The following is a 25,790-nucleotide window of genomic DNA, read 5'->3' as shown; positions in this document are numbered from 1 at the left end:
TCAAAAGTTATGGCTGTTTTAAATTTCGTCTGCATATGTTTTAGAAATGTCAACAAAAAACGTGTGTTAGTTAAATGTCTACTTGCTTTATTAAAAGTCTAGTTTTTAGGCTTGACTTCTGTCATGTTGAATTCACCTAACTTTGGAGGGATGTTCCAAAGATAAATATGTATCAGAATATGAAATAAACACTTTTGGCCAAGATTTGAAAACTTAATTCAGAGAATTAAGAGTTGTTCTTCCAAATTCGTTTTTGTGAAGAACCCTACCTGACTTATCACTCTTCAATCACAAAGAGTGTGGCGTCGAAATCCTAGACTGATCTTTGTGGCGTCCAGTTCGACTTATCAAAGTATCATTCTAGTCTATCCTCCATCTTATTTACCTTAAATCACTACAATCCAGCCTAAATACCAAAAGAAAGACAACACAACCAGACCCATCCTTCATCCATTTTCGTTAGAATCATTGTTGCCGATTTTCAAATCATTCACGGCACATCAACTAGACAACTAGTTTTGTTATAAATAATCTCAAAGCCATTCCCAATTCACTTTATCATGAAACTAGTTTGACTTTTGGCGCTACTCCAAAGGATGAAGTTTTTTTTCTCAATGTCAAAAAAGGTGAACGGGTTGTTGATGTTTTTTTATTATTAAAAAAAATTAATTGCAAACTAAAAATATATATACATACATTTAATAAAATAAATCAAAAATTATATCTGTTAATAAATAATAACAAATTAAATTTAGTGATTTCAACCAAAAATTGAGTTGGAAAATTGAGATAAAGATAGTATTTTTTAGAGAAAAAAAAAGTTAAATATTTATTTTAGTTTAAAATTGAATCTCTAAATTTTTAATTTATTTAAATCATTAAAATTAAATATTATTTTTCCAAATTGAATATTAATTCAACATCAAAATCTGTTTTGAACATCACAAGAGTCTCATATAAAGACAACAAAAATAAAACATTAAAATTTATCTCAAGTTAATTTAATGTAAAATGATTAAATTTGGAATAAAAAAAAGTCAAGTACCAAAAAATAAAAAGAAAAAAAAAAACATTGTGGATAATTATTATAATCTACACTGGATTGTGTCTTTCTTATATATTATATTTTTATTATTTTTTTTAATATTTATTCAATCTCATATTGTCTTATATGTTGTTGATTCCAAACTTTGTTTTATGATTTACCGATGATTGATTTTGCTATAATTATTAAAAAAATTCAAAATAGCTCAATAAAAAAAAAAGATTTAAATGAAAGAAAAAATCTATAAAAAAAGATGCAAATAAAAAAAATTATTTGAGGTGGGAAAATTTTCTCGAAGGATGCAAATAAAAAATAAATAAATGATTTACTGTTCATATAAACATTATTTTTATCCTAAAATTTTGAAGTATAGTAGAATAGAATATAATTAAGTCGCACGCAATGTTTTGCAGCGTACAAAAGCATGGGTAAACTTCATTTGCCCCTGTATATTTACAAGTTTACATGTACACCCTTATAGTTTAAGATTCTCTAAAGCGACCCTTTTAATTTCTAAATGTTCCAATGTTGTAAATGTTAAAGTATATGGGTAGAAATAAAACAATGGTGAATCTTTAAGGTCTGAAATATAGGTTACCCTGAAAGCATCCTATACAGAGAAAGTTGCCTCCGCTCAAGCTAGCCGTTGAAAATTGAAAAACCTGGAACACTCATGGTCTTATCAAAACTCACCATGAAACCCTTCCAAAACCTCTCCAAATCAATAAAAGCCAACAACCCATTTTCCATTTTCACTAAGAACCTGTCTGGCTTTCCCTTAGACTCCAGAAACATCACAAACGACCTCATTTCCATCTTCACAAAACAGCCCTTTTCCCCAAACAACCCTGAATTGGAGAGTCTTGCACCATTACTAAACACTAAAGTTGTTGAAACCGTTTTGAATGGTTTAAAGAACTGGAAAATAGCTCTACATTTCTTTACTTGGGCTTCAAATCAAGGTCCATATAAGCACAATGTGTATGTATATAATGCCATGGCTTCAATTCTATCACGTGCTCGACAAAAAGCCCCACTGAGAGCTTTATCTATGGATGTTGTGAATTCCAGGTGCTTGATGAGTCCTGGAGCCTTGGGGTTCTTGATTAGGTGTTTAGGTAATGCGGGGTTGGTTGTTGAAGCTAATTTGTTGTTTGATCAAGTTCAAAAGATGGGTCTTTGCGTGCCGAATAGCTATAGTTATACTTGTTTGTTGGAGGTTCTTTCTAAGTCCAGTTGTATTGATTTGCTTGAGATGAGATTGAAAGAAATGCACGATCACGGATGGGGTTTTGATAAGTATACTTTGACGCCGGTGCTGCAGGTGTATTGTAACATGGCCGAGTTTGATAAAGCTTTAGATGTTTTTAATGAGATTCACGATCGAGGTTGGGTTGATGAGTATGTGTTTTCCATCTTGGTGTTGGCTTTTAGCAAGTGGGGTAAGGTGGATAAGGCATGTGAGTTGATTGAAACAATGGAAGAAAAAAATGTAAGATTGAATAAGAAGACTTTTTGTTCTTTGATTTATGGATTCGTGAAGGAGTCTAGAGTGGATAAGGCCCTGCATTTATTTGATAAGATGAAGAAATCTGGTTTTACTCCTGATATTTCACTTTATGATGTGATAATTGGAGGGCTTTGTGTGAATAAAGATGTTAAGAAAGCTTTGTGTTTGTATTCTGAAATGAAGGGATTTAAAATCCAGCCTGATGTGAAAATTGTTACTAAACTCGTATCTTCTTTTTCTGAAGAAGAAGAATTAACGTGTTTTTTTGAGGAAATGCATGAAGATATGGATCCAAAAGCTTCGACTTTGCTTTACAATTCTGTTCTGAATTCTCTTGTGGATAACGGTTCTGTACATAAAGCATACAATCTTCTTCAGGCAATTATGATAGGTAACTGCATTGGTGATGGTGAGATAGGTAAGCTGTTCAGGGGTAAAGAAATGGTCCCCCCTAGCAGTACCACAATTTCTATTGTTATTAATGGCCTGATCAAGACTGGTGATTTGGACTTGGCTGTCGGTCTATTTCGAGATATGGCTCGAATTGGTTGTAAACCTGATTTGCTACTTTATAATAATTTAATTGATGGACTTTGCACTTCAAATAGATTGCAGGAAAGCTGTGGGCTTCTGCAAGAGATGGAGGAGTCAGGGATTGAACCAACCTCATTCACTAACAACTGTATATTTGGGTGCGTATGCAGAAGACATGACATTTCTGGAGCCCTTCATCTATTAAAGAAGATGCGTATTCATGGCCACGTGCCATGGATAAAACATTCTACCTTCCTGGTAAAAGAATTGTGCAAGCATGGAAAGGAAGTAGAAGCTTGCAAATTTCTTGTGGATATGGCTGAAGAAGGTTTCCAACCTGATATAGTTGCTTATTCTGCATGCTTAGATGGATTGATCAAGATTCAAGAAGTTGATCAAGCTTTGAAGCTATTTCAGGACATATGTGCTCAGGGTTACTGTCCTGATGTGATTGCTTATAACATATTGATAAAGGGGCTTTGTAAGACCCAAAGAATTGCAGAAGCTCAAAATCTTTTGCATGAGATGGAGGAGAAGGGTCTTGTTCCCTCAGCTGTTACCTACAACACGCTTATAGATGGACTGTGCAAAACTGATCATCTTGAAGAAGCTATGCTTTTTCTCTCCATGATGATTGAAAAAGAAAGGGAGCCCAATGTCATTACGTACTCTACTCTAATAAATGGGTTATGCAATGCTGGAAGACCTGATGATGCTCTTTTGCTTTGGAATGAAATGGGGAGAAAAGGGTGCACTCCTAGTAGTATTGCTTACATGGCCTTCATCCATGGTCTTAGTAATTGTGGTAGGCCAAATGAGGCTCTGGTTTATCTCCGTGAGATGGAAGAGAGAGAGATGAAACCTGACACATATGTTTATGTAGGATTATTAAGTGCTTTTCTTGTGGACTCAAACCAACCCTTGGCTTTTGAGATATTACAAGAGATGGTTGACAAGGGAAAATTCCCTGATCTGCATGATAAGAACCATATTAGTGTGAGAAATGCAATACTCAAATTATCAGAAGATGCCAGGACTTCTTTGAGCATTAAAAATCTCCTTGCAAAGGGCAGCATTCCATCAGCGAGCCTTTCAGTCACCGGAATTAAAGATGGAGTTGAGCCTGCTATTTAATTGGAACTGATCAATAACCTTCAATCAAACTGCTGTTTGTATAATGAAGTTTTGGGTTGAAGAACACGTCTTGCATGCGATATCATATTTTCCAGAATGAGGCTAGAATCCTGCCATTATTCATGCCATCAAACATCTGGTTTTATGCTGGTGTCCGCATCAATGAGATGTCTTGAGAGTTGAGACTTTTGAGCCATTCTTTTTACTCGTATACGAACTTGATTAATCTGTTTGCAGCCTTGTACATAAAAAAGAATAGTTCACATTTATTTCCAGGGAATTGAATAGAACTGAACAAAGCAAATTCATGTAGCCAATAGCAGCTAGTTTGTTATCCATGTTTAATTGAATCGATTGGAGTAGCATTGTTCGTGAATACTTGTAATTGAACCATCAAATCTAGATTTCTTGTTTACTTCTAAAGAAATCATTTTGGTTTGATTAGTGTTTTAGGACAGAAAAGAAAAATATTGAAGAGATAGAAACTTTTTTAGTTGAAGAAACATAGATGAAAATGTAAAATAATTTTTGATATATCGTTTTTTAGTGAATTTTTGTATTTTCAAAACATTAAGTAAATGGAGATATGTTTTTTTTGTCTATATTATTTTTACCTCTTTTATTTCAAGACAATAACTAAATTCTACTTTAAATTTGAATTGTTGGTTGATTTATTTATTTTTTTGCTAGGTTTTTCATGTTTTTTCCAAGAAAAAAAAAAAAAAGAGAGGAGAAAATACATGATAACTTTCCAGCACACAGCAACACAAAATCTAACTCATCTACAACTAACAACAACCCATAACATACATTGCCAACAACTACCTAAAATTTGCAGCACACACATTTGAATACATGTTTTCACATTCATCAAATGTTAATAACTTAAAAATTTACATCTTAGATGGACTAAAGTTCTAAAATAAAAAATGCATGAAATGTAAAAGGAAAGAAAAAGAAAAGGATTAGCTATAATGATATATAAAACAAATACAAGTAAAAACAAGTTATTCTATACATGCGATAACAAGTCATGTGAGAATATATTCATTGATTAATGCAAGTCTATTAATGACATTAAATTAGCTATTAAAATGAGAGAAGATGATAATGATATTGATTGTATACTAAATGAAATGAAGAAAATCAAAGATGAATTATATCGAGTTTGGATTAAGAATCACAATATAAATATTAACTTTGTAGTTGCAAAATTGTTATTGGTAAATAATTTAGTATGTGTAATATTAATATTCCTAACTATTATTGGTAAATGATTAACACTAGTAAATTCAAAGTATGTTCAGCATCTATAATAAATACAGTAAAAGAATACACTATGCATAAAGTAAAATCCAGATTTTAAACATGGCATGACAACAACAATGATCCACACTATATTATTCATATTAGGTTGAAACACTTAAAACAAAATCCATCAAATTCATACATTAGTCGTGTACATACTTCAATCAATGCATCTAGTCTAGGTTGAGTGTTAAGAAAATAAAGTTTCAACACCACTATGCAATTTCAAATTAAATTGATTATTAATAGAATAACCAATAAACTAAATTAAACATCATGCATATTTAAGAGAAGTCTCATATATATTTAAGCTAAGGGTTAAAAATTATCCGAGTTATCTAGAGTTTTTTTTATTTATTATTTTTGTTAAATTTAACTTTATAAAGAAGAGATTTTATTTTTGAATTAAATTAAATTAATTGATTACATATAAGCATGAGATGCTTACTTTGTGATACTTTATTTAGTTTGTTTCCTGGATCATTGCTTTGATAACGCGTGCAGTCTCTTTCCATGTTATCGTGCAACCTTTTATAGTGGGGTTAGAATCTTCAAGGTGAGTTATTTTTAGTGGTCAAGCAGTGTTCATGGTGGAGTGATGATGAATCTCTAAAGTATTTGTTTTTCTTCTTCTTCGAAGTATTATATTGGAAACTTATTTTTTATAGCTAATTATGGGGGGGGGAATTGATTTGATTATTTTCAATCCCTTTTTTAAAATTTATTATTAAATTAACTAAGTTTATTGAACTCATTCAAATCAATGACCTAGATTTCTCCTTCTTTTCTTTTTGTACTTCTTTAAAAACATTAGCATTTCTTGAATTTTTTTTTTGTTGTTAATTTTTTTCAATTTATTTATTATTATTGAATTATTTTTTATTCATGTTATTTAAATTATTTGAGTTTATCAAATCTGAGCAAGTCAATAATTCAAATCTAAATTTTTTAAATTTTTTGCTTTTTAAAAACACTCGCATTACTTTAGTATTTTTTTACATTAAAAAAAAATGTCCACAACTTAGCACAAGTCACCCATCTAAGGCCTTGGTAGTTTCATGAAAAATAATTTTTTGAAAATAATTTTTTTTATTTTTTTTATTTTTGTTTATCATTAAAAAGTTAGTTCATAAAAAACACTTTCTAGAAAGATAAAAATTTGACTTTATTATCAGAAAAATATTTTTATTTTATTTTAAATAGAAAACACTTTCTAGAAATTATAAAAATTTTAAAAATATCTTTTTATTTTTTATTATATTAAATTTGGTTCTTAAACTTTTGATTGTTAAATTTTTTATTTTGAATCATTTTTAATTTTTAATTTCTTCATTTAAAATTTGATTTATTTTGATTTTGATTTTCTTTAATTTTCATCATTTTTATTGTTATTTATTTTTTTCTTATCATTTTTTTAACTAAAATTTTTCATTTTTCATATTTGTTTTTTATTTTTTATTGCTATTTATTTTATTTAAAATAATTTATATATTTTTTTAATTTCATGCTCTTTCAATTTTTTTAACCTCCGTTATTTTAATTACTATTTTTTTATTTGAAATAATTTCTAAAATAATTTTTTTTAATTTCACTTTCCTTCAATTTTTTTATTTGTTGAATTTAATTTATATTTTTTTAATATTTTTTTTTAAAAAAATAACAAATTATGTTACTGTTTATTTTTCATAACATGATCAATTAATAGAATATTTTTTATTAAACATTAAAAAATAATTTTATTTTAAAGAATTTCTTTTCATAAAAACTACTTTTTCAAAAAAAAAAAATACTTTCCCAGCAAAAACAAATGGGCTAAGTAAATATCTAATCCTCATTTTGCTCGAACTATTATTACTGCTTTCTTTTGTCTCTTCAGGAAAAAGAGGGAAAAAGGTGGGGGGAAAAACTTTCCCTTTTATAGAAAAATCCCAATCATGTCCTTCGCCGGAGCTCCGCCACCACCCGGCGTGACCGCTGCAACAACCACCCCACCGAAACCATACTTCTGTTACCAATGCCAACGTGCAGTCTCGATAACTATCTCTCCCTCCGATGACCCGTTTTGCCCAATTTGCCACGATAGCTTCATAGAAGAACTCGAGTCCCAAAACTCTCAAAACCCGAATCCATTCTCCGAATCAGTTTTAAACGACCCTTTTGACCCCTTCTCTTCTCTTTTTCCTCCCCTCTTTCAAATCTCTGGCAATTTCTCTCATCCTGAATTTCAAATACGACCCGAATTATCGGACCCGAATGCGTTTAACCCATTTGATTTCCTTCGTTCTCACCTCCAAAACCTCCATTCTGGTGGTGCTCGGGTCCAGTTCGTGATTGAGAACAATGGGGGCGAACAGGGAGGACTTCGATTCCCAGGTGGTAATTTTGGTGATTATTTTATTGGGTCGGGTTTGGAGCAACTGATCCAACAGTTGGCTGAAAATGATCCGAATAGGTATGGGACACCACCCGCGTCGAAGACGGCGATTGAGGCGTTGCCCACGATGAAAGTTACCGAGGAGATGATGAAATCAGAGATGAATAATCAATGTGCTGTGTGTAAAGACGAGTTTGAGAGTGGAGAAGAAGTCAAGGGAATGCCTTGTAAACATGTGTTTCATGAGGATTGTATAATGCCTTGGTTGAAGATGCATAATTCATGTCCTGTTTGTCGATATGAGTTGCCTACTGATGATCCTGATTACGAGAATAGAGCCACTGGAGGGCAAGGGAGTGGTGGTGGTAGTGGTGTGGAGAGAAGGTTTACAATTTCGATTCCTTGGGCTTTTGGTGGAGGTGGACAAAGCAGTTCTTGAAATATTGGATTTTGGATTGGAGACTTTTGGTGAGTGTTTTTTCTTGTTTTTGTTTTTTGGTGTAAATGTTTACTTTTATAAAATTTGGATCGATTGCTTAAGGTGATTCTGGTTTAGTGTTGTTAGAGGAGTAGTCTTGTGGAGTTAGAATGAATAGACCGGATATCAAGGAATTTGGCATGGTCTTTTGGTGAGTGGTGTTGCTTTTGTTTGTATTTCTGTTTTAATAGGTGGTTTTGTTGTAAAAGTGCACTGCTTTATGCTTATCTCGTGAGTTGTATCTTGTAAATATTTTTGCTTTGATTAAATTGATATTTCAATAACTAAGATTTTTGAGAAGATTACATTAGGAATTAGATTTCATAAACTTGAGAATGAGCAGGTTTTTCTGTATATGTTTATTTATTCTGTTTATGATCATGTTTATTTTGTGTTTTATGAGCTGTTTTTTGGATGTGTTGATTTCGTTGAATATTGATTAAGAGATTCAAGGACTATTTTGTTTGCATTTGTTTGGAGTAGCACCATTCATAAGTTAGAATGCTTGTATTGGAGGAATTGTAGGTTTTGTTTGTGTTTATGGTTTGTACATTGTTTCTTTTGTAAATTGTTCCTTTGTTGAATTTAAATTGAGTAATTAAAGGGTTATGAGTTAGGGTTGTTATGAGGTTAGAATTTATAAATTGGAGAATGAATTTTTTTTTTTTTTGCTTCTAAAAAGCGCAGAGGGTTTTAACATGGTTTATCATGTTTAGGTGTTGTGTTGTAAATTTTGTTGATTTTTTTTTTTGGAATTGAGCTTTGTGATTGTGAGGTGTCTTTTTGAGGATAGTTTAGGAAGAGTTAGTTACAAAAAGCATGTTTTAGGGAATTTTGATGGATTGATGAAATCAAGTAGGAGATGGTTATGATAAGCATTTTTGGTTTGTAGAATGTGGCTAATTTGATTTAGCTATATGGTGTTGGTTAACTAGGCAATTTGCTTTAGTTTGGCTAGTTATGCTATATGGTGGTCTAAGTTCCTGATTTATTTCAATGATATGTGGCCAAGGATCATATTTAGCTTATTATTATAGTGGAAGGCAATTTCAATGGAATTTGATCTTTGAAATTAGAGCAGTTGCTAGGTGGAGTGCTGAGGAATATTAGATGATTGTAGAATAGTTATTGAGTTACATGGTATCTTTTACAATAGTTACATAATGTTGGTACTTGGTAGCATGTTATGATATGAAATGAGTTTTTGCAGGCTATATGGCTCTCATTTCCTGATTTCTTAAGTATGATATTTTATTTAAGTATGAGTTTTTGGGTTTTCTTGTTTTCATGACCTTTGTTGTTTCCCAATTTGCTATCTTGATGCCATTGAAGAGAATCTCCCTTTAGTTCTTTTAATTTTTCTTCTTGAAGATTTAGGTGTTTGTTTTGCGGTACATGCTCATTTCAATGACCTTAATTACAAATTGTTGTTTTGGTATTTTGATTTTATGTCATACTTTGCTGCCTTTTCATGGAATTGGACCGAGGAGATTAAGGGTTTGTAGTTTGTGTTTGTAAGTTGAGGTGTTTTAGGATTCTTTAGAGGCACTAGTGAGAAGAAGTGTGTTGTATGAGCTGCCTACTATGATGCTTATTATAAGAATAGAGTGCACAAGGCACATGGAAATTGAGGGAGTAAGGTGGAGAGTTGGACAATGAAGTGAAGTTTTACTATATGATTCCCATGGTTACTTTTTTGATGGATTGATGGACTTTAATATTAGAATAGTGTTTAATGTTGTGTAATTTGTGAATTAGTTTTCAATTATGGAATGCTGATTGATTTCAGTTAAGGATAGCTTCAAACTTGTATGGACCCACCACCACCTTACCTTGTGCTTCATTTTAGTAGTTTAATTAGTTAGAATGCGGGTGGTGAACTCTGAACTCATAACCGTATGGTCATCAAATTGAGAACATTAATCCTATGTACCATTTTTAATTCTTGAGTTACATCACTAATACAATGGTGTAGATTGCATTGGACTAGTACCTGTTATAGAAAGAAAATTCAACGAGAAGGTGATCTCTGAACTTAGAGCAGTTTGGCGAGGTGAAGAGACTGCTGCATGGATGTTGGGTTACTGGAGAAAATTTTTACTGAACCAGCATGATGTTAGACATTTTGTCATGTAATGATGACTTCTGAGAAAAAGTTAGGGGAAAATGTGTAACAGGAGGGTGCATGTCACAATGTTTTTCTTCTGTGTTTTTTTTTTCCCACTGTCTTTGTTGTCTCTCAATTGTGGATCTTGGGGATATTGAAGAGCACTTTCCACTAATGTTTAACCCTTCTTCTGGAAGGTGCACTTGAGTGCTCAGTTTGCGTTATGTGCTCACAGAAGTAAGCATATTCCTATATGTTCATGTCAGCGACACCCCATCATTTAACCTTTCACAGGAAGTATGCATATTATATGCATAATCTGTAATGTTATTGTCCCATGTAAGTTTATTTTTCAGTCTCTGTGGGCAGTAGCTGAGAATCAAAATCTATATTTGTGCATTTGACCCCAAAACAAGTTGAATCTAGGAATCTTTGCTTAGGCTGGGTGATCACTTGAGAGTTCTTTTGTCCCCTGAACGTTGGTACTTGTTCCTTGTAATTAAGTCCTTGCAGCTTGATATTGAGATTTCCAGGAGTAGCTTGCTCCTTGCAGTTTGTATCTTTGTAAGACCCTATCTATAAATAAACTTTTGTGAGAACTTGTTGGTTTTAAGTGGTGGCATGAGCTTTTTTTTTATTTTGTTTTTGCTAATCTCTGTTACTTCACTTCTCCCAAATCATTTCTGGCAGAATGTAACTTGGGGATTTCAGATTACTAGATTATGGATTTCACTTTCTCCTTGCTAATTAAAATTTTGAAGTGACTTCTGATCATCTGGTGCTTGTTTTTGGAGACGGAGCCAAGATAGGGATTGTTTATGGGGTGTAAATGTTATGCGATCCTTGTTTTGTGGAATCATTTAAAAGTGTGTTAAGGTGCAAACGTATCAAAATGCTGGTTCATGATCGTATTTTGAGTGACATATCTTGCTTGAAACATATCCTACTTCTCTATCATGTGAGTCCCATTGTTTGAATTTATGGTTGTTTTCCTGCTTTAAAATTCCATCATATGAAATTCATTGGATGATAGTGTTAACTACAGTCATTGTTAAGCAGTCCTTTTTTTTTTCTTCAATTGAATTTTGATTTTTTACTAGTAATGATTTTTTTTCCCGTGGTTATAATACCATTTTGGAATATTTTGCCTCCATCTTCTTGACAGGCTCTTGTTAACCTGCTTTTGTATATGTGGAAAGAATTTCGCTCCGAAAAGGATTCTCTTTAGGTGAGTATGGAAGCTGGAAACTGGAAAGCAAGTTCCTGTGTGTAGAAATGATTGAATGTATTTAAGATTTTCATATATTTACATTTTGCAGGTTACTGAACATGGTATATTCAAAATTGTTTTTCTATGTTGTATATTAACTTTTATAGGTTCTGCATCTGGAAATGCCCTTTTTTCCCCTTGTTATGATTCTTGTCCTTGTCCATTGAATGAAATTTAATATACTAGGGATGGACCAACCAGGCTCTGGCAACTCTGCAGGTTATCTCTTGCTTGTGATTGCAGATTGTAGTGGTGACTTTATTCAACAAGAAGGACCATTGATGCCTAGACAGAAAATAACACTAGGATTGAGCGGAGAAGCGGATGGTGGATGAGCAAGGAGAGAATGATTGGTGGAGTAAGGTGGTAAAAGGGGTTGATCATCGAAATCACAGATTGTGATTTAGGTCTTGAATATTTTAAATTTAGAAAGCAGCCTCTTGCTGCTGCTGAAGGATTTATTGCATGCACAGAAAGCACACAGGAGACTATATGGATTTTGTGTTTTAGAAGTGTTTTTTTTTTTTTTTAAATGAATATTATTTGTATTATTTTTATGTTTTTAGATTATTATAATATATTTTAATATTAAAAAATAATTTTTAAAAAATAAAAAATATTATTTTAATATATTTTTAAATGAAAAATAATTATTTTATCGAATTTTTAAAGTACTCTAATTAATTATTTTGGATTAATTAATTATTTCGTGTTTCCGTCCATGTTTCTAGGGGTAGAGTGTATCAGAATATTTCTTTTCTTTATTTCACAATTATTTTAATTAGGAATCATAATCATATATGAAAAAGACATGGGCGGATAGGCAAGTTTCAATGGAGAGAGAGAGCTATTTAGTACGAATAATATCACTCTAGTAAAATGGCTAAGGTGGATTGATAGTAATAAGGGAAAATTACATTGAATTTATATAATTTGATATTTTTTTTATTTTATTTTTATTATTTTAAAAAATTATATTTTATATTGTAAAATTTATGAATTTATAGCACTTTAAATTCTTATACAGTTGTTATTAAAAAAATAAAAAATATCAAATTACTTATAGAATTGTTATTATATTTTTTTAATAATTAAAAAGATCTCATGTAGAACATTATAATTTATTATATATTTATGACATATTACATGCGAGATAATTTAATTATTTAATTAAAAAAATTAATTAATTAAATATGTAAAATGTAAAATGTAATTTTTTTTCAAATAATTAAGATTAAAAAAAATAAGTAAACTATAGAAACTATAAGAGATTGATGTAATTTTCTCTAGTAATAATTAGTCAAAAACAAAAGGATAGTAAAAGTAAACCTTGGTTTAGTATTACCGATCCGATACGGAAGACTCTACGTAGTAGTTACCGACAAACAAAGCGAATTGGATTAAAAGTCTCGATCCAATACCATGATCTACAAACCAATGACACAATTTATTTATTTTTCATAATTTAATTAAAAGAAATAGGATAAACTTGTCCAGTTCTTTACACAATATTAACCAGAATTGATATGGGTCAATGTATAAATAAAAATGGTTATTATCATAACTTTAAAACCCAACTCGAAAATCGATCCATGTCACAAATCTAGTTTTGTCAGGTCCAATCTAGTTGAATTAATATTACCCAGTATATCAAATATTATCAAAATAAATTTGGATGAAGATCAAACTAGGTCAAGAATTGTGAATACAAAGACTATCATAACCAAACCAAAACCAAAAGCATCATTGTAATTAAAAACCGAGATCATAGGATAAACCATGTATTTAACCTTAATTTCATCCAACAATGCCTTGTTTTGGAATAATTTCATATTTTTTATTTCTGTTATTAGCATTCTCCGATAACATTCTAAAATTGAGTTGTTTTTAAGTGTATTTAATAAAAATGACATGGTGATCCTTGTAAAAGTTATATAGAAAATGTGACTTGCATGATCCATAAAAACAATAGATGGTATATGATGTTCTAGATTATATAAAGTTTTTCTTTTGTGAAAAGCATGAACGAAGAGTTTTAAAATTTTTGTTTCATATGCGAATCCACGTATAAACGTTAAATGTGAGTATACTATTAGAAGTCAATGAGGTATTTGAATAAACTATATTTAAAAATAAGACTTCAACGGTCATAAAGTTTATTAGCATGTTTTAGTTGTATAGTCACAGATCTAATTGTGTTTTATACAACCATGGTTTATGGAGTTTTTGTATATATTAAATATTTTATTAGTGGTTATTAAATCTTTGTTTAAATTATGTTGTTAATGTTATTTTTATTTAAAAAATATCAAATAAATATAACATTTCTTAAATTTAATAGCAAATGACTAAACTTCTAGTTCGAGTTTTACAAATAGCTTACAATGATGATAAATTTTTAATGTGATATTTATATAAGGTTATTTATTATGTAAAAGATAAAATGATGAAGAGATCTCAAAGGAGAAAAATTAGGGTGTAATTTTTTACTGACATTATCAATACGTGATGAAATACACAACTAAATAGACATCTTTATGCGGCTAGATTTTGGTTAAATTCTCAATTTTAATATGAATAAACATATAAATATCATATTTGCACTTCAAGTTATCATTGAGAAATTTGCATATGAAAATCCAATTTTGTAAAGCTTGCTTATTGGTGATATGAAACTGTTCAATAGAGCAGAACATGATTTTGGTTTGAGTATATGCAAGAAATGATCGCACCATTTGTCTCTAAGTACGTTATTATTTTTATATTCAAAGTGATTTAAATTATTGTTTTTGAAATAGTTTTATTTATTAATTTTTTACATGTGGATGAATGGTATAAAACTTGTTCTCCAAGCCTATAAAAGTTGGCTATACAATTTTAAGTCAAATTTATAGCACTTCATGTTACAAGAGAAACTAAAATATTTTTTTTTTTTAACATATCCACTCTAAGAAGCAAAATAGATTGGAGCATTGACGACTTAATAACATTTTTTACATCCATTATAATATGAGATTAAAACAAAAATATTTTATTTTTTTAAAAAAAATTAAATATTATTTTATCTTATTAAGTTGCATCATTCATACTTATATTGTGTGTCTTCATTTTGACCATTTAAGAATTATTTAAAAGGATGAAATTATGATCAAATCAATTTTATGGTATTTTATAACACTGAAAATTGGGTTGTAAAAGATAATCCATCAACCTTAGCAACTTAAAAAATAGATATCTTTCACCGTAATCTATCAATGATGACTATTAAAGATACTTTCGATGATGATAATAAATGATTGATGCTTTACTTATCTATTTGTTTTAAACAAAGTGTTATATAATATGTTTTATTAATTATGTATTAATTTTAGTGTAATAATGAAGCTGTAAAGGAGTATAATGATGTTTTGATAAACATTGATGAAGTTGGTTAAATCTCATCAACACTTGATTCAAGTTTTGCTCAGAAGAGTATAATAAGTTCATTGTACCAAAGTAAAGGTATTGATAAGGATGCATTTATGTGTAATGTATTGGTTTTCATTATGTTTTTGCATCAAATTTGAACTATAATGTTGTGAAATTTTAAATGTTTTAGTAATGAGAATATTATTTGTGATGAATTATTTATCAAAATATAAAATTTGAAATTATAATTAGTTAATTGCTTTCTTCCTGGACTTGTAGCTTGCTTTACTTTTGTCAAATTGTTTTTAAATGTTTTCGAATTCTTTTGTTAGCATATTGTTCTTTTCTTATATATATACACACACACTTTTTAGCGAAGTAATTAGTGAAAGAGATTTGCATTATTTATCTTCTTCATTTTTACTTAGATATGAGGGGATACTAAAGTGATTCATAGTATTTTTTTTTTATTTTCTCGAGTTGACTCTAGTTAACCTAAATGACTTGTGTTCTGATCCCTTATCTGAGTCAATTTCAATTTAAATTTAATAACTATACTCGGAGAGCAGAGTATGGGAATTAGTAGTCACTAAAAAGAATTAAAAATTTAATATCATTTTTCTGTTAATGCATGAACCTTCAAAACTTTCATCGATCATTGATTAAAATAATTTTTTATTCATTCACAAAAAGAAATAGTGTTTTTTTATTAAAGCAAATATAATTAATATTTTAAATAAATAAATCTATTAGTTTTTTTTTTCAAAAAAATTAACAACAATTAATTGAAACTTAGATTTAGTTAGCCAAAGATGTACATAAAACCCTAAAAAAAATTCAAAGACTACTAGTACTGAATGATTAGTTCAATAACTATCTGCTAGTGCTTGTTAAAAATTTCTCCGTTGGTTGATTAGCTCTTCTCCTCTTTAGCTGAAACATAAATAGTGTCAGCTTCACATTTCACAGCTTGAGTTTAGGATCCTACTTCATTCGAACACGCGTGCACCGACTCAACTCAAAGCGCTTCGCCGACTCGGCCCGAGCTGAACACAACTTAGTTTCAAGTTTTAACACCATGGAAGGAGATAGCAAAGGAGACACCAACATGGGTTCCCCATCAAATTCACAGCAGACAAGTATAGCATCTCTCTCTCTCTCTCTCTCCTTTTTCTAAATTATGTGAAATTGAAGGTTTAGTCTTTCTAATAGTGAAAAGCTTTGTTTTTTGTGTATGTGTTTGTGTCTTTCAGTTTCTGATGATGATGAAATAGATTATTCTGTAAAGCCAGAATTTTATGATCCAGAACTTGATGATAAAGATGAATTATGGGTTCAAAAGAAAAGGAAAGGAAGTAATTCTGATGCTGTTCTTAGTTGTCCTGCTTGTTTTACCACTCTTTGCCTTGATTGTCAAAGGTATGCATGTATTTTAAGTCTTTGCTTGAATTGGGATTTTGTTATTGAATGGTTTACTTGATTTAGATGGTAAGGAGTGATGTTTTGATTGATGTTGTCACTAAATGAGGGCTTAGACTTGTTCACTAGCTTGCCTGTGCATCAGTTGATATGAATTAATTATACCCAGTGTAATTATCTATGTTTTTTTGTGTGTGGATTGTACCATTCAGGATAGATGATGCTTGGAATGTGTTGCTTGGTTGTAGTTGGCTATGTGAATCCTATACATGAGATGAAGTGGTCGGCCATTGGAGACAATATTTTGGGGTGCCTTCAAAGGCATTGAGAAGTGCAAACAGTGTTAAAGCAGATGTTTCACAACACCCTGCTGCAAGTCTGGATGTTTGAAACATCTGCTTCAGTGCTGTTTCTGTGCTCTTTCAATGCCTTTGGTTTTTATAAGGCAACCAAGAATTTACTCCATGGACATGGTAGCTTATAGGTGTCGTATCTTTCTAATCTTAAAAGGTTCTGACTATGAAGATGCACCTAACTTCTCTGCATTGAAATGGGGTTTCTTTATATTGCAAGGAACAAGGGGTTTGTTTTCTTTTGAAATAGACAAGTGGCGTTAGAGTGGACTTTTGTGGAAGTTATAGAAGCAAGTTCAGCCTAAAGTAGGAACATCACTATGCAACTTTTATCTTTCTTTTTTTATATATATGAATTTATTGTTGATCAATTAAAACAGAAATCAGCCTCTACAAACCAAGAATATATGCTACAAACAAAGTTGAACGGCAATCAAGAATAAACTACAAAAGACTAAACTGTTACGTCAGCATTGATTTCCTACCAACTTTTGCATGTTCAGAATAGCCTTCCAAGTAAAGAGACTATGAAATAACTTGGAAATATGAAGGGGTCACCATAGTAACTTGAACCAGTACACCATTTTGCTTTTCTTTTACCTGACAAAGTTCCAAGCACCATAGGAGATAAACCCATCTGGACTGAGTGTTCCCATGAAATAATATCATCTGTCATAGAATAAAGATAGAATTACTGACTGAATTCTGAATTTCCATCTTGGAGTCTGATCTAAACTTGTGGTAGAACATGCTGGCAAGTGCAAGTAAACATATTAGAAACCTGTTTTTCTCGACTGTTGAGAATACCAGAAAGAGCATGTATCCTGTAAATTATGTGGATGAACCATGTCAGTGACAAGTAGTATTTGAGCACTAACATATTTACTTCTTTAAGATGAAAAAAAATAAAATAAGCATGCATCTAGTATTTGGTTCTGTGTTCATGCTGATTCAATTTGATGCATATTATGTCAATACCATGTTTGTGGTTCATGAATGTATGATTGGGACATGAAGCTGGTCCAGCACTTAATGTTAAGTATTTGGAAGAGGATTGGGATTTGGGATGTAAGGACAGGAATTTTGCTCAAGTAAGATGATTACCAAGTTCTAAAGTGTGCTGTGAATTCTTTCTTGTATTTGATTACAAGTACAGAGTAGCATGTGATACTGCATTAATCACCCCACATGTCAATTGGCTTTTTCTGATATTCTGAGTCTTGATAAAAGTTTGGTGAGTGTTCTGTGCCCCTTCCTTGTCTGCATAGTATAGAACACTTCAGTTTAATTGCTTTTTACAAAGCTATACTTGCATCAATAATAGGACACAGATATTTAATCTTTCCAGAGGAATAGTGTAGTCTGTTTTGCACTCTTTTAAACTGGTTCCCATAATACTAATTATGAAGCCGATGTGTGTTTTTTTATCCTTGGTTTTGCACTGATTGCATCACTCAGAAGGTTTTTTTTTTTTTTTTTCCAGTTGAGTTTTTGCATTTAGCTTAATACTTTTGATTGTGGTTTTGCAGGCATGAAAGATTTGTGACCCAGTACAGAGCAATCTTTGTTGTGAACTGTAAAGTTGACAGTAACAAAGTACAGCATAGCCGTCAAAAACCAAAGCGAAACAAAAGGAGTAGAGAAGCTGGTGAGAATGAGGCCGATCTTGCTGATGGTGAAACATTCAAGGCAGTATGCTGTTCGGTTTGCTCAACAGAAGTTGGTGTCATTGATGAAGATGATGTTTATCATTTCTTCAATGCTCTTCCTAGTGAATCTTGATTCTTGACACACTGGGTCTATCGTGTACTCTCTCACGCGCACACATGAATTTTGCAGTTCGGTTTTATCTTGACGGATATGAGCCTGTTAACTCTACTGACATAGGGATTTTGTAACTTTTGACATGAAAGCTTTCTGACTTGGACATATGCCTTTTCATGGACAACACCCAGTGTTCTCAATTACGTTGGTCGTTGCCTACAAGGTCTACCATATGCCTATAGAATGCCTTCAATGGCTGATCGAAATAAACCATTTTAGCCATTATCGTATTTATGTGCCAAGATTTGAACTTGAGTCTAACCTTCTCTCCTTTGCAAGAAAACACTATGGAACACCTCGATAAGCATTCCATTCATCTTTTGCATACAAGCACTTCCAAGATAAAAAACGAAGTTTGCAGCCGTTGCTAGGATTTTTTAGTTCCTTGAGCATAAATTGTCTATTGCTTCTGTCTTGGTAGCCTTAGCTGTATCATGTTCTTTCTTGTCTTCTATAATTGTCTAGGTTTTTTGAGCTCCCTGAGCACATCTTGTTAGAGTTATTCTAGCAGTAGCCAACAACTCCTATTTTCTAGTATACTTGATGTCTACAGGTAGTTTAGGCCAAGTATGGTTTAAATTCAAATACAATAGTGGATAGGCAATACGTATGTTACCCATATACAAGTGTACTATAACAGAATTATACACAAGCAATACAAAAATTTTCTCCGACAATCATCTTTTTTTCTCATAATTCTTTGATAATTGTTCTCAACCAAGCTTCTCCTTCACTGTCAAACTAAACCAAAAAGATTATGTTGTCTTGAAGACTCAGTTTGAGCCATTGCTTAACTGTGATAAATCGAAAGGATTCATTGATGGAACTAGCCCTGCGGCTCCTCCTCTTATTTCAAACTCCAGCACCTCAACCCTTGAGTCAAATCGGGCCTATGATGACTGGTTCAGGAAGGATCAACATGCATTTGCTCTCTTGGATTCTTTCTTCTATTTCTGAGGAAGTATTTACTTGTGTGGTTGGATTAAAGACTTCTTTTGGAGCTTGGCAGTCCCTAGAAAAGCCTTCGGTTTTGTTTCTGACAATAGACAACTCCAACTTCAGGAGCTCACAGATGAAGACTATACTGTTGCTCGATTTTTTAAGGAGGCCAAGTATATTTATGATTAGCTAGTTGCTTCGGGCCATGCACTCTCTCCATCTGAATTCAATGCTATTATTTATCGGAATCTTGGCAGTGAATATCATGATATTAATGCTGCATTTGCAATGCAAGGTAAGCAAGTTTCATTCTATGATTTACATGTACGGCTTTTGGCTCACGAGATTTTGATCAACATCTCGAAGAACAGAAGTCCTTCTGATATTGTGCAGAAATCCAATATTACCGGTGGTCCTTATCAGCAAGTCTCTTCCGGTGGTAACTATTCTCATGTCAACTCTTTATGGCCATTTTTTTTTCCGGTAATCAACACTCTGGTGGATACCAAGGACCATGACAGAATACTAACAGGAACAGCAGATTCAATAGGAAAAGGGGTCCTTGTCAGATATGTAATTGGAACAATCACACAGCAGCAACATGCAGAAAGAGGTATGAGCCGAGGTAAACCAGATCCTGCAACAATTCAGCACACATTTTCAGCTCCTTTACTTCCAAATCCATCAGCTGCTCACTATTCTGATTTTCAAAGTCAGCCAAATGACAACGTGTCAATCTGTCCTTCAACTTGGCATTCTTATACGGCTGCTACAAATCATATTACTACATATTTTGTCTGTGAACTCCATGAATCTTATATATAAGATTTATGGACTTAAACAAGCTTTCACGAGCTTGGTTTTAGAGACTCCAATTTTCTTTGCACATTTGGCTTTCTGGGATCCAAAACTGACACTTAATTATTCATTAGAAACAGCAAGCTGTGAGAGTTTTGTTCTTATTTGTGTAGATAACATTATTGTGATCGGCAATAATAGAGTTGTTGTCCCAACAACTATCAAAGTTGTTTGGAAAGAGATTGCAATCAGGATCTTGGTGGTTTGCATATATATTATTTTTTTAGTGCAGGTTCACAAGACTCCTAATGGCATGATACTCTTACATTATAGATATGCCTGGACTCTCACCAAAATGGGGTTTTTTTTGTTGTCAAAGTAGCGATGTAAACGTCGGAAATTGGTGAAATAATATTGTTTGAAAAGAATGGGGTAAAATAACATAATTTTATCTTGCCGTGCTTTATAATATTAATATTTAGTAAATATCAGACTTCTAAAGCTTGATAAAATGAAAGTTCAATTATCTAGCTCAACTAGTCAGTCGATTAGATTTAGTTTAGTTTTATTAATTAATCAAATGTTTCGTATAAAAACTATAATTTTATAAATTTGTTTTTCCAAACATATTTTATAAATCAAAATATATATCTTTATCCAACTTATAAATTCAAAAATAAACTTTAATTAAAATTTTAAAAGGTTATTATTCACACAAAAATTTTTAAATGTTGATTATAATAACAACTGTGTCGCTCCTCTGAACATTAAATTTTTAGATATTAAAAACCTTGTTTTGACTTTGTGGTGTTTTAAAAATGCATGCTACAAAGTAAGAGCATGCTATTTCACCTAATATTTTTAAAACGATGTTATTCACCTTATACGAACGATGTTATTAAGCCATTTTTTCCTACATTTAATGTGTTGATTGCCCAGTTTTTCCCACCAAAAAGTAAGCTTGTGGTCCAATACCAAAACCAAAGAAATCTCCTCCATCTTAGTCCTAGGGCATGGGTCCAAGCTTCAGGATCCTCAAGAACATGGAAGATTAGTGGGGGCTCTGCAGTATCCTCAGTAATCTGCTGCTCTCTTTTCCCATCCAACACCAACACTTGCTGAAGAAGAAGCATGGGTTACCACTCCCAGATTGTTGGGGCATGGGTTACCCACCAGGTATAGATCGAGGTAACGGTGAAAATAATCAAGCTGGAGGTGACGTGTCGCGTTGTTAAATGACATTAGAAAAGAAGCAAATCTGCTGGCATTTGCATTGGAGAGGATGATAGATATCCATTGGAGTCCCTTTCATCAATAACTCCAGGAACAGGTGAGGTGGGCTCTGCCAGTTGACGATTTTATGGCTCTAAATAAGCCTCCAATTCCATCACAACTTATTATATTATCTGCTGTGGTATTTTCTTTCTTTTTGGGGGGTCCTCATTGGATCCACTTGTCTGTGTCCCACACACACAATCATCTATAAGATATTATTCCTAGCCGTTTTTCATGTTATTGATTTAAATCAAAATTTAAAAAAAAAAAAAAAAATGTGCCAACAGACCATCGAGCTTCTAGACTCGTTGCTCTGTAGATTCAGATAATATAATTGTTATTTTGATTCTCTCAAACAAAATCAGCTGACTTGATATTAGAGATTATACAGTTTTTTTCATTTATTGGTTTTTTATTATATTAAATTAGTTTGAATAAATTTTTCTTCTCATGGTTTTTTTTAGCTAAAATAATTTAATTATTTTTAAAACAAAAAATGCTAAACTTGCTTGAATGAGTTTTTTTTTAATTTATATTTTTTATTTGTCAGATCTGATATTTATTTTTTTATTATTATTTGAGATGATTTTTTTAAAATTGAATTTTTTTTTTAGATTTCATTCTCTTTTTTTAAAAAAAAAAACTTCCTATCACATTTGATTTTTATTCTTTTAGTTTTTTAACTTTGAAAAATTCTTTGAATTGATATTTTTTTTTGGGTTTCATTTTTCAATATTAAATTAATTTGGAATTAAATTTCTTGATTGAGTCTATGTTTAAGATTCCATTGGTTGTGAATTTTGGAGATTAACCCAGGTTTAGAAAATTCACCCCGATTTTCTTGGTTTTTTTCCCTTTTAAAAAAAAATTTATTTTCAGTTTCATCATTCAATATTTATTTAATTAGATATTGGGATTTGTTATTTTTTTTAATTTGTATTCTATTATATTTTTGCAATGTTTTTTTAAAATGATATGGATTATCTCATCCTTTAACATTGTATTGTTTGATAATTAAACTTCATAATTTTATTTAATTTGTTCTTGATGGGGTTACCCCAGTATCACAATCAAGTCTGAGATTTTGCTTGTTAACACAAGTGGGCTTGGGTTGGGTTTTTTTTTAATTTAATATTTTGTTTGCTAGAAATTGAGCTTCAAATTTTTTTCATTTTGCTTTTTATGAGTTATTGTGTTCATATTTAATTTTATCTTTATTATCAGATAAGATTCTTTTTAAGGAACACTTGCATCACTTTAACATCTTTCTTATGTTAGAAACAAATTGAGTCAATCCATGACATAGCGCGGGCCACCTATCTAGTATTTTTTATTTTTGATTATTTGTATTGAAGTAAACTAGTTTACATGTTAGTGCTATGCTGAGAATTGGATCTAAAAAGATTTAAACATGACAAAAAATATAGAGGACATAGAGAATTATTTGACATTGTTATTAAAACCGACTCAGCATGTCAACTTTGAAACCTCTAGACTCAACTCCTCATTTAAACCGAGTTTAAAATTAAATCATATGAAAGTTGTCTTAATATGAACTAGATATATCGGTCGGTCCATGGGCAAACTCAACCAACTAATAAAAAAGGTATGAGGATAAAATTGAGAAAAAATGGATGACATTGAAGAAAAAAATCTTTCAATCCAACTCCTTACCTAGCCCATATTTAAAATTAGAAGTTTTCTCAAGGTGACGTTATCAACTTGATCGATCCAAAAACAACATAATCAACCAGCAAAAAAAGCTTCAGGATAAAATTGAGAGAAGAAATGAGCGAAATTAACAACAAAAAAATTCTTATGACCCAAATCTTTTTCTAATTCAAGTTTAAAATCAAACAATATGGGAGTTGACCCAACATAATCTAGTTGATTTGTTAAATTCAAAGATAACCCGGATGATTGTTAAGAAAAAATAAGAGTAAAATAAAAATAAAAAAGATGAAATTAAAAATAAAAATAAAAAAATAAAAGAGAGGGAGAGAGAGAGGAAAAAAGCAGAGAACACATGCTTTACTATTCACATACTAAATGTGTTTTTAGTATGTTTAGGTAATTGCATGCATTCTCATCATGTTCTAAACCTTGATCTCAATTTCAAATTGATCCTTCAGTTTGATATCATCAACTTAATACGTTCTTTTATACTCCAGCATCAAAATGCTAAAATATCCAATTGAATTTGGATTTGAAGTTGATACAATCGTTTCCTTTTCTTTTTTATAAAACCAGGCAAATTCATCTTATTGGTGATTAGATAGGTTAGATGGTGGAGATAGATAAATTAATTCAAGGTTTAATTTGTAATGATCATTAGATTTCCAATATCATAAATATTTACTTGCACCCTAATTAAGCTGTTACCATATATATGCCTTTATGATTCAAATCCTTACCTCATAACACACACACACACACACACACACACACACAGTAAATAAAATATTTCCAAAGGATGTCTCTTGGAGAGCTATTAAAATAAAATAAAAAAATGATGTCTCTTGGCTCTCCTAGTAGTTGAAAAGGAATGTTTAATATTCCAACAAAATTAAAATCACAGGGTTCAAGGCAGTTGGTGTCTGGATTCCTTCTTCATCTTTTTTATTATTATTAATCTATTGCAGCTTCTATGTTGGTTTGAACAGTGCTTGTCATTTACTTTGCTGATTCTTGCTTAGCAAGCAATAGAAAGTGCATAAAAAATACATTAAATTATAGACAAACAGCACTAAACGCAAAACATCAGACTGAACCACCGGGAATTAATGGCCATGACCTTAGTTTGGGGGTCCTTGTTGTTTCCTATATATATAATTTTAATACAACTGCTTCCGTATAGATTTAATAATAAGATGATGATCGATTATTATAATGAGCTCTCCAAAGAATGTTCCTTCATTTTTGTGTGAAGAATTGGTGTACATGGCCCCTCAACTCTGAGGGGAATATATATATATATATATATAAGCTTTCCGAGCAAATTAAGCTAGCTCCAATGCTGCATCATATGAGTTTGTGCAAATAAATATTGGTGAGTACATATATGTGTGTGATTCTAAGATTTTAATTCTATGCAGCAATTTGTTCATATGTATTTAGTTTAAATGGGATTATATTGAGTGGTGAATATATACTCGTGAAGATCGAGTGTTTTTGCTAAGCTTGCCTAGCTTTCACTGTGAACAACCGACACTTTTCTTCTTTTTTTTCTTAATAATTGTATAACTCAATGAACAAGGCAAAAAAAATGATTTATTGTTAAGTATAACACATTCTTTGAAGTTTGAAATTTGTAAATAATGTAGGTCTAATACTACCTTGTATTGTGATCTTTCATTTAATTAGAACAATAAAGTTGTTATTCTCCCGATAAAAATAAAATCCTTTTTAAGTTTAAGAAAATATTTAATTTATTTTGATAGCCTTCATTTTTCGTTTCTTACCCAACTCTTTCCTAATTTATTGAATTTGCAGTAAGCAAGGCATGCAATGCACAAAACTTGTATAAATTATTTTATTTTTTTATAAAATTATTTTTTTAATAGTAAAAATAAACAGGGCTTAAATAATCAAAGTGAACCATATAACCCGCAATGAGGATACAGAATGCATACCTTTAATAAATTACCCTATTCAAACCCTAAATTTTTATTATTATTTTGTAACAGAAACCGCGATGCAATGGGCCCATGTAGGCCGAATAATCAATGACCACCATTACAAGGTCAAAAAAAATCAATTGAAAAATAATGTTATTATATATATAGTAAAAGAAAAAAAGGTTATTGAAGAATCACTAACACTAATTATTAATGAATACGATTACGTTAATTTACTGGCGATAAGCACTGATCAGATATGGTAATAGATTACGTAATGAGTAAAATCTTGACTTAATCTTGACAGCCTTGGATATAGCTAGGTAGGTGGTCCATGTTGGTCCACGAAACTAAGACAAGGTAATGCAAGGGATTTCTTCTCCAAGAATGGTGTGCT

The 25,790-nt window shown here is 31.3% G+C and overlaps 3 protein-coding genes across 8 annotated transcripts; all 3 read left to right on the top strand.

Annotated features, from left to right (window-relative positions):
• Positions 1 to 1,633: 1,633 nt before the first annotated feature.
• Positions 1,634 to 4,746, top strand: LOC118038714 (putative pentatricopeptide repeat-containing protein At5g08310, mitochondrial). Its single transcript, XM_035045127.2, has one exon. It carries the CDS (start codon positions 1,719 to 1,721, stop codon positions 4,221 to 4,223), a length of 2,505 nt encoding a protein of 834 aa, XP_034901018.1. The 5' UTR covers positions 1,634 to 1,718; the 3' UTR covers positions 4,224 to 4,746.
• A 2,629-nt stretch (positions 4,747 to 7,375) lies between these two features.
• Positions 7,376 to 12,264, top strand: LOC118038722 (E3 ubiquitin-protein ligase RING1-like). 6 transcript variants are annotated; one of them, XR_004685820.2, is made up of 3 exons: positions 7,376 to 8,373; positions 11,656 to 11,718; positions 11,962 to 12,264. XR_004685820.2 is itself a non-coding variant. In XM_073409060.1 (2 exons), exon 1 carries the CDS (start codon positions 7,466 to 7,468, stop codon positions 8,342 to 8,344), a length of 879 nt encoding a protein of 292 aa, XP_073265161.1. In that variant the 5' UTR covers positions 7,376 to 7,465; the 3' UTR covers positions 8,345 to 8,373; positions 11,656 to 11,904. The 6 variants fall into 6 exon arrangements, 1 of the variants encoding a protein (XP_073265161.1); XR_004685817.2 differs by lacking the exon at positions 11,962 to 12,264 and adding an exon at positions 8,471 to 8,534 and having other exon boundaries at positions 11,656 to 11,904; XR_012169814.1 differs by lacking the exon at positions 11,962 to 12,264 and adding an exon at positions 8,471 to 8,537 and having other exon boundaries at positions 11,683 to 11,904.
• Positions 12,265 to 16,002: 3,738 nt separating this feature from the next.
• LOC118038754 (uncharacterized) lies at positions 16,003 to 18,994 on the top strand. The gene is made up of 3 exons (XM_035045166.2): positions 16,003 to 16,307; positions 16,422 to 16,587; positions 18,470 to 18,994. Exons 1-3 carry the CDS (start codon positions 16,247 to 16,249, stop codon positions 18,720 to 18,722), a joined length of 480 nt encoding a protein of 159 aa, XP_034901057.1. The 5' UTR covers positions 16,003 to 16,246; the 3' UTR covers positions 18,723 to 18,994.
• The last annotated feature ends 6,796 nt before the right edge of the window (positions 18,995 to 25,790 follow it).

The sequence above is a fragment of the Populus alba genome, chromosome 5 (genome assembly GCF_005239225.2).
Source record: "Populus alba chromosome 5, ASM523922v2, whole genome shotgun sequence".
Classification (NCBI taxonomy): Eukaryota; Viridiplantae; Streptophyta; class Magnoliopsida; order Malpighiales; family Salicaceae; genus Populus; species Populus alba.
Note: the sequence above shows the minus strand (reverse complement) of the source record. Positions and strands in the feature narration are given on the sequence as shown.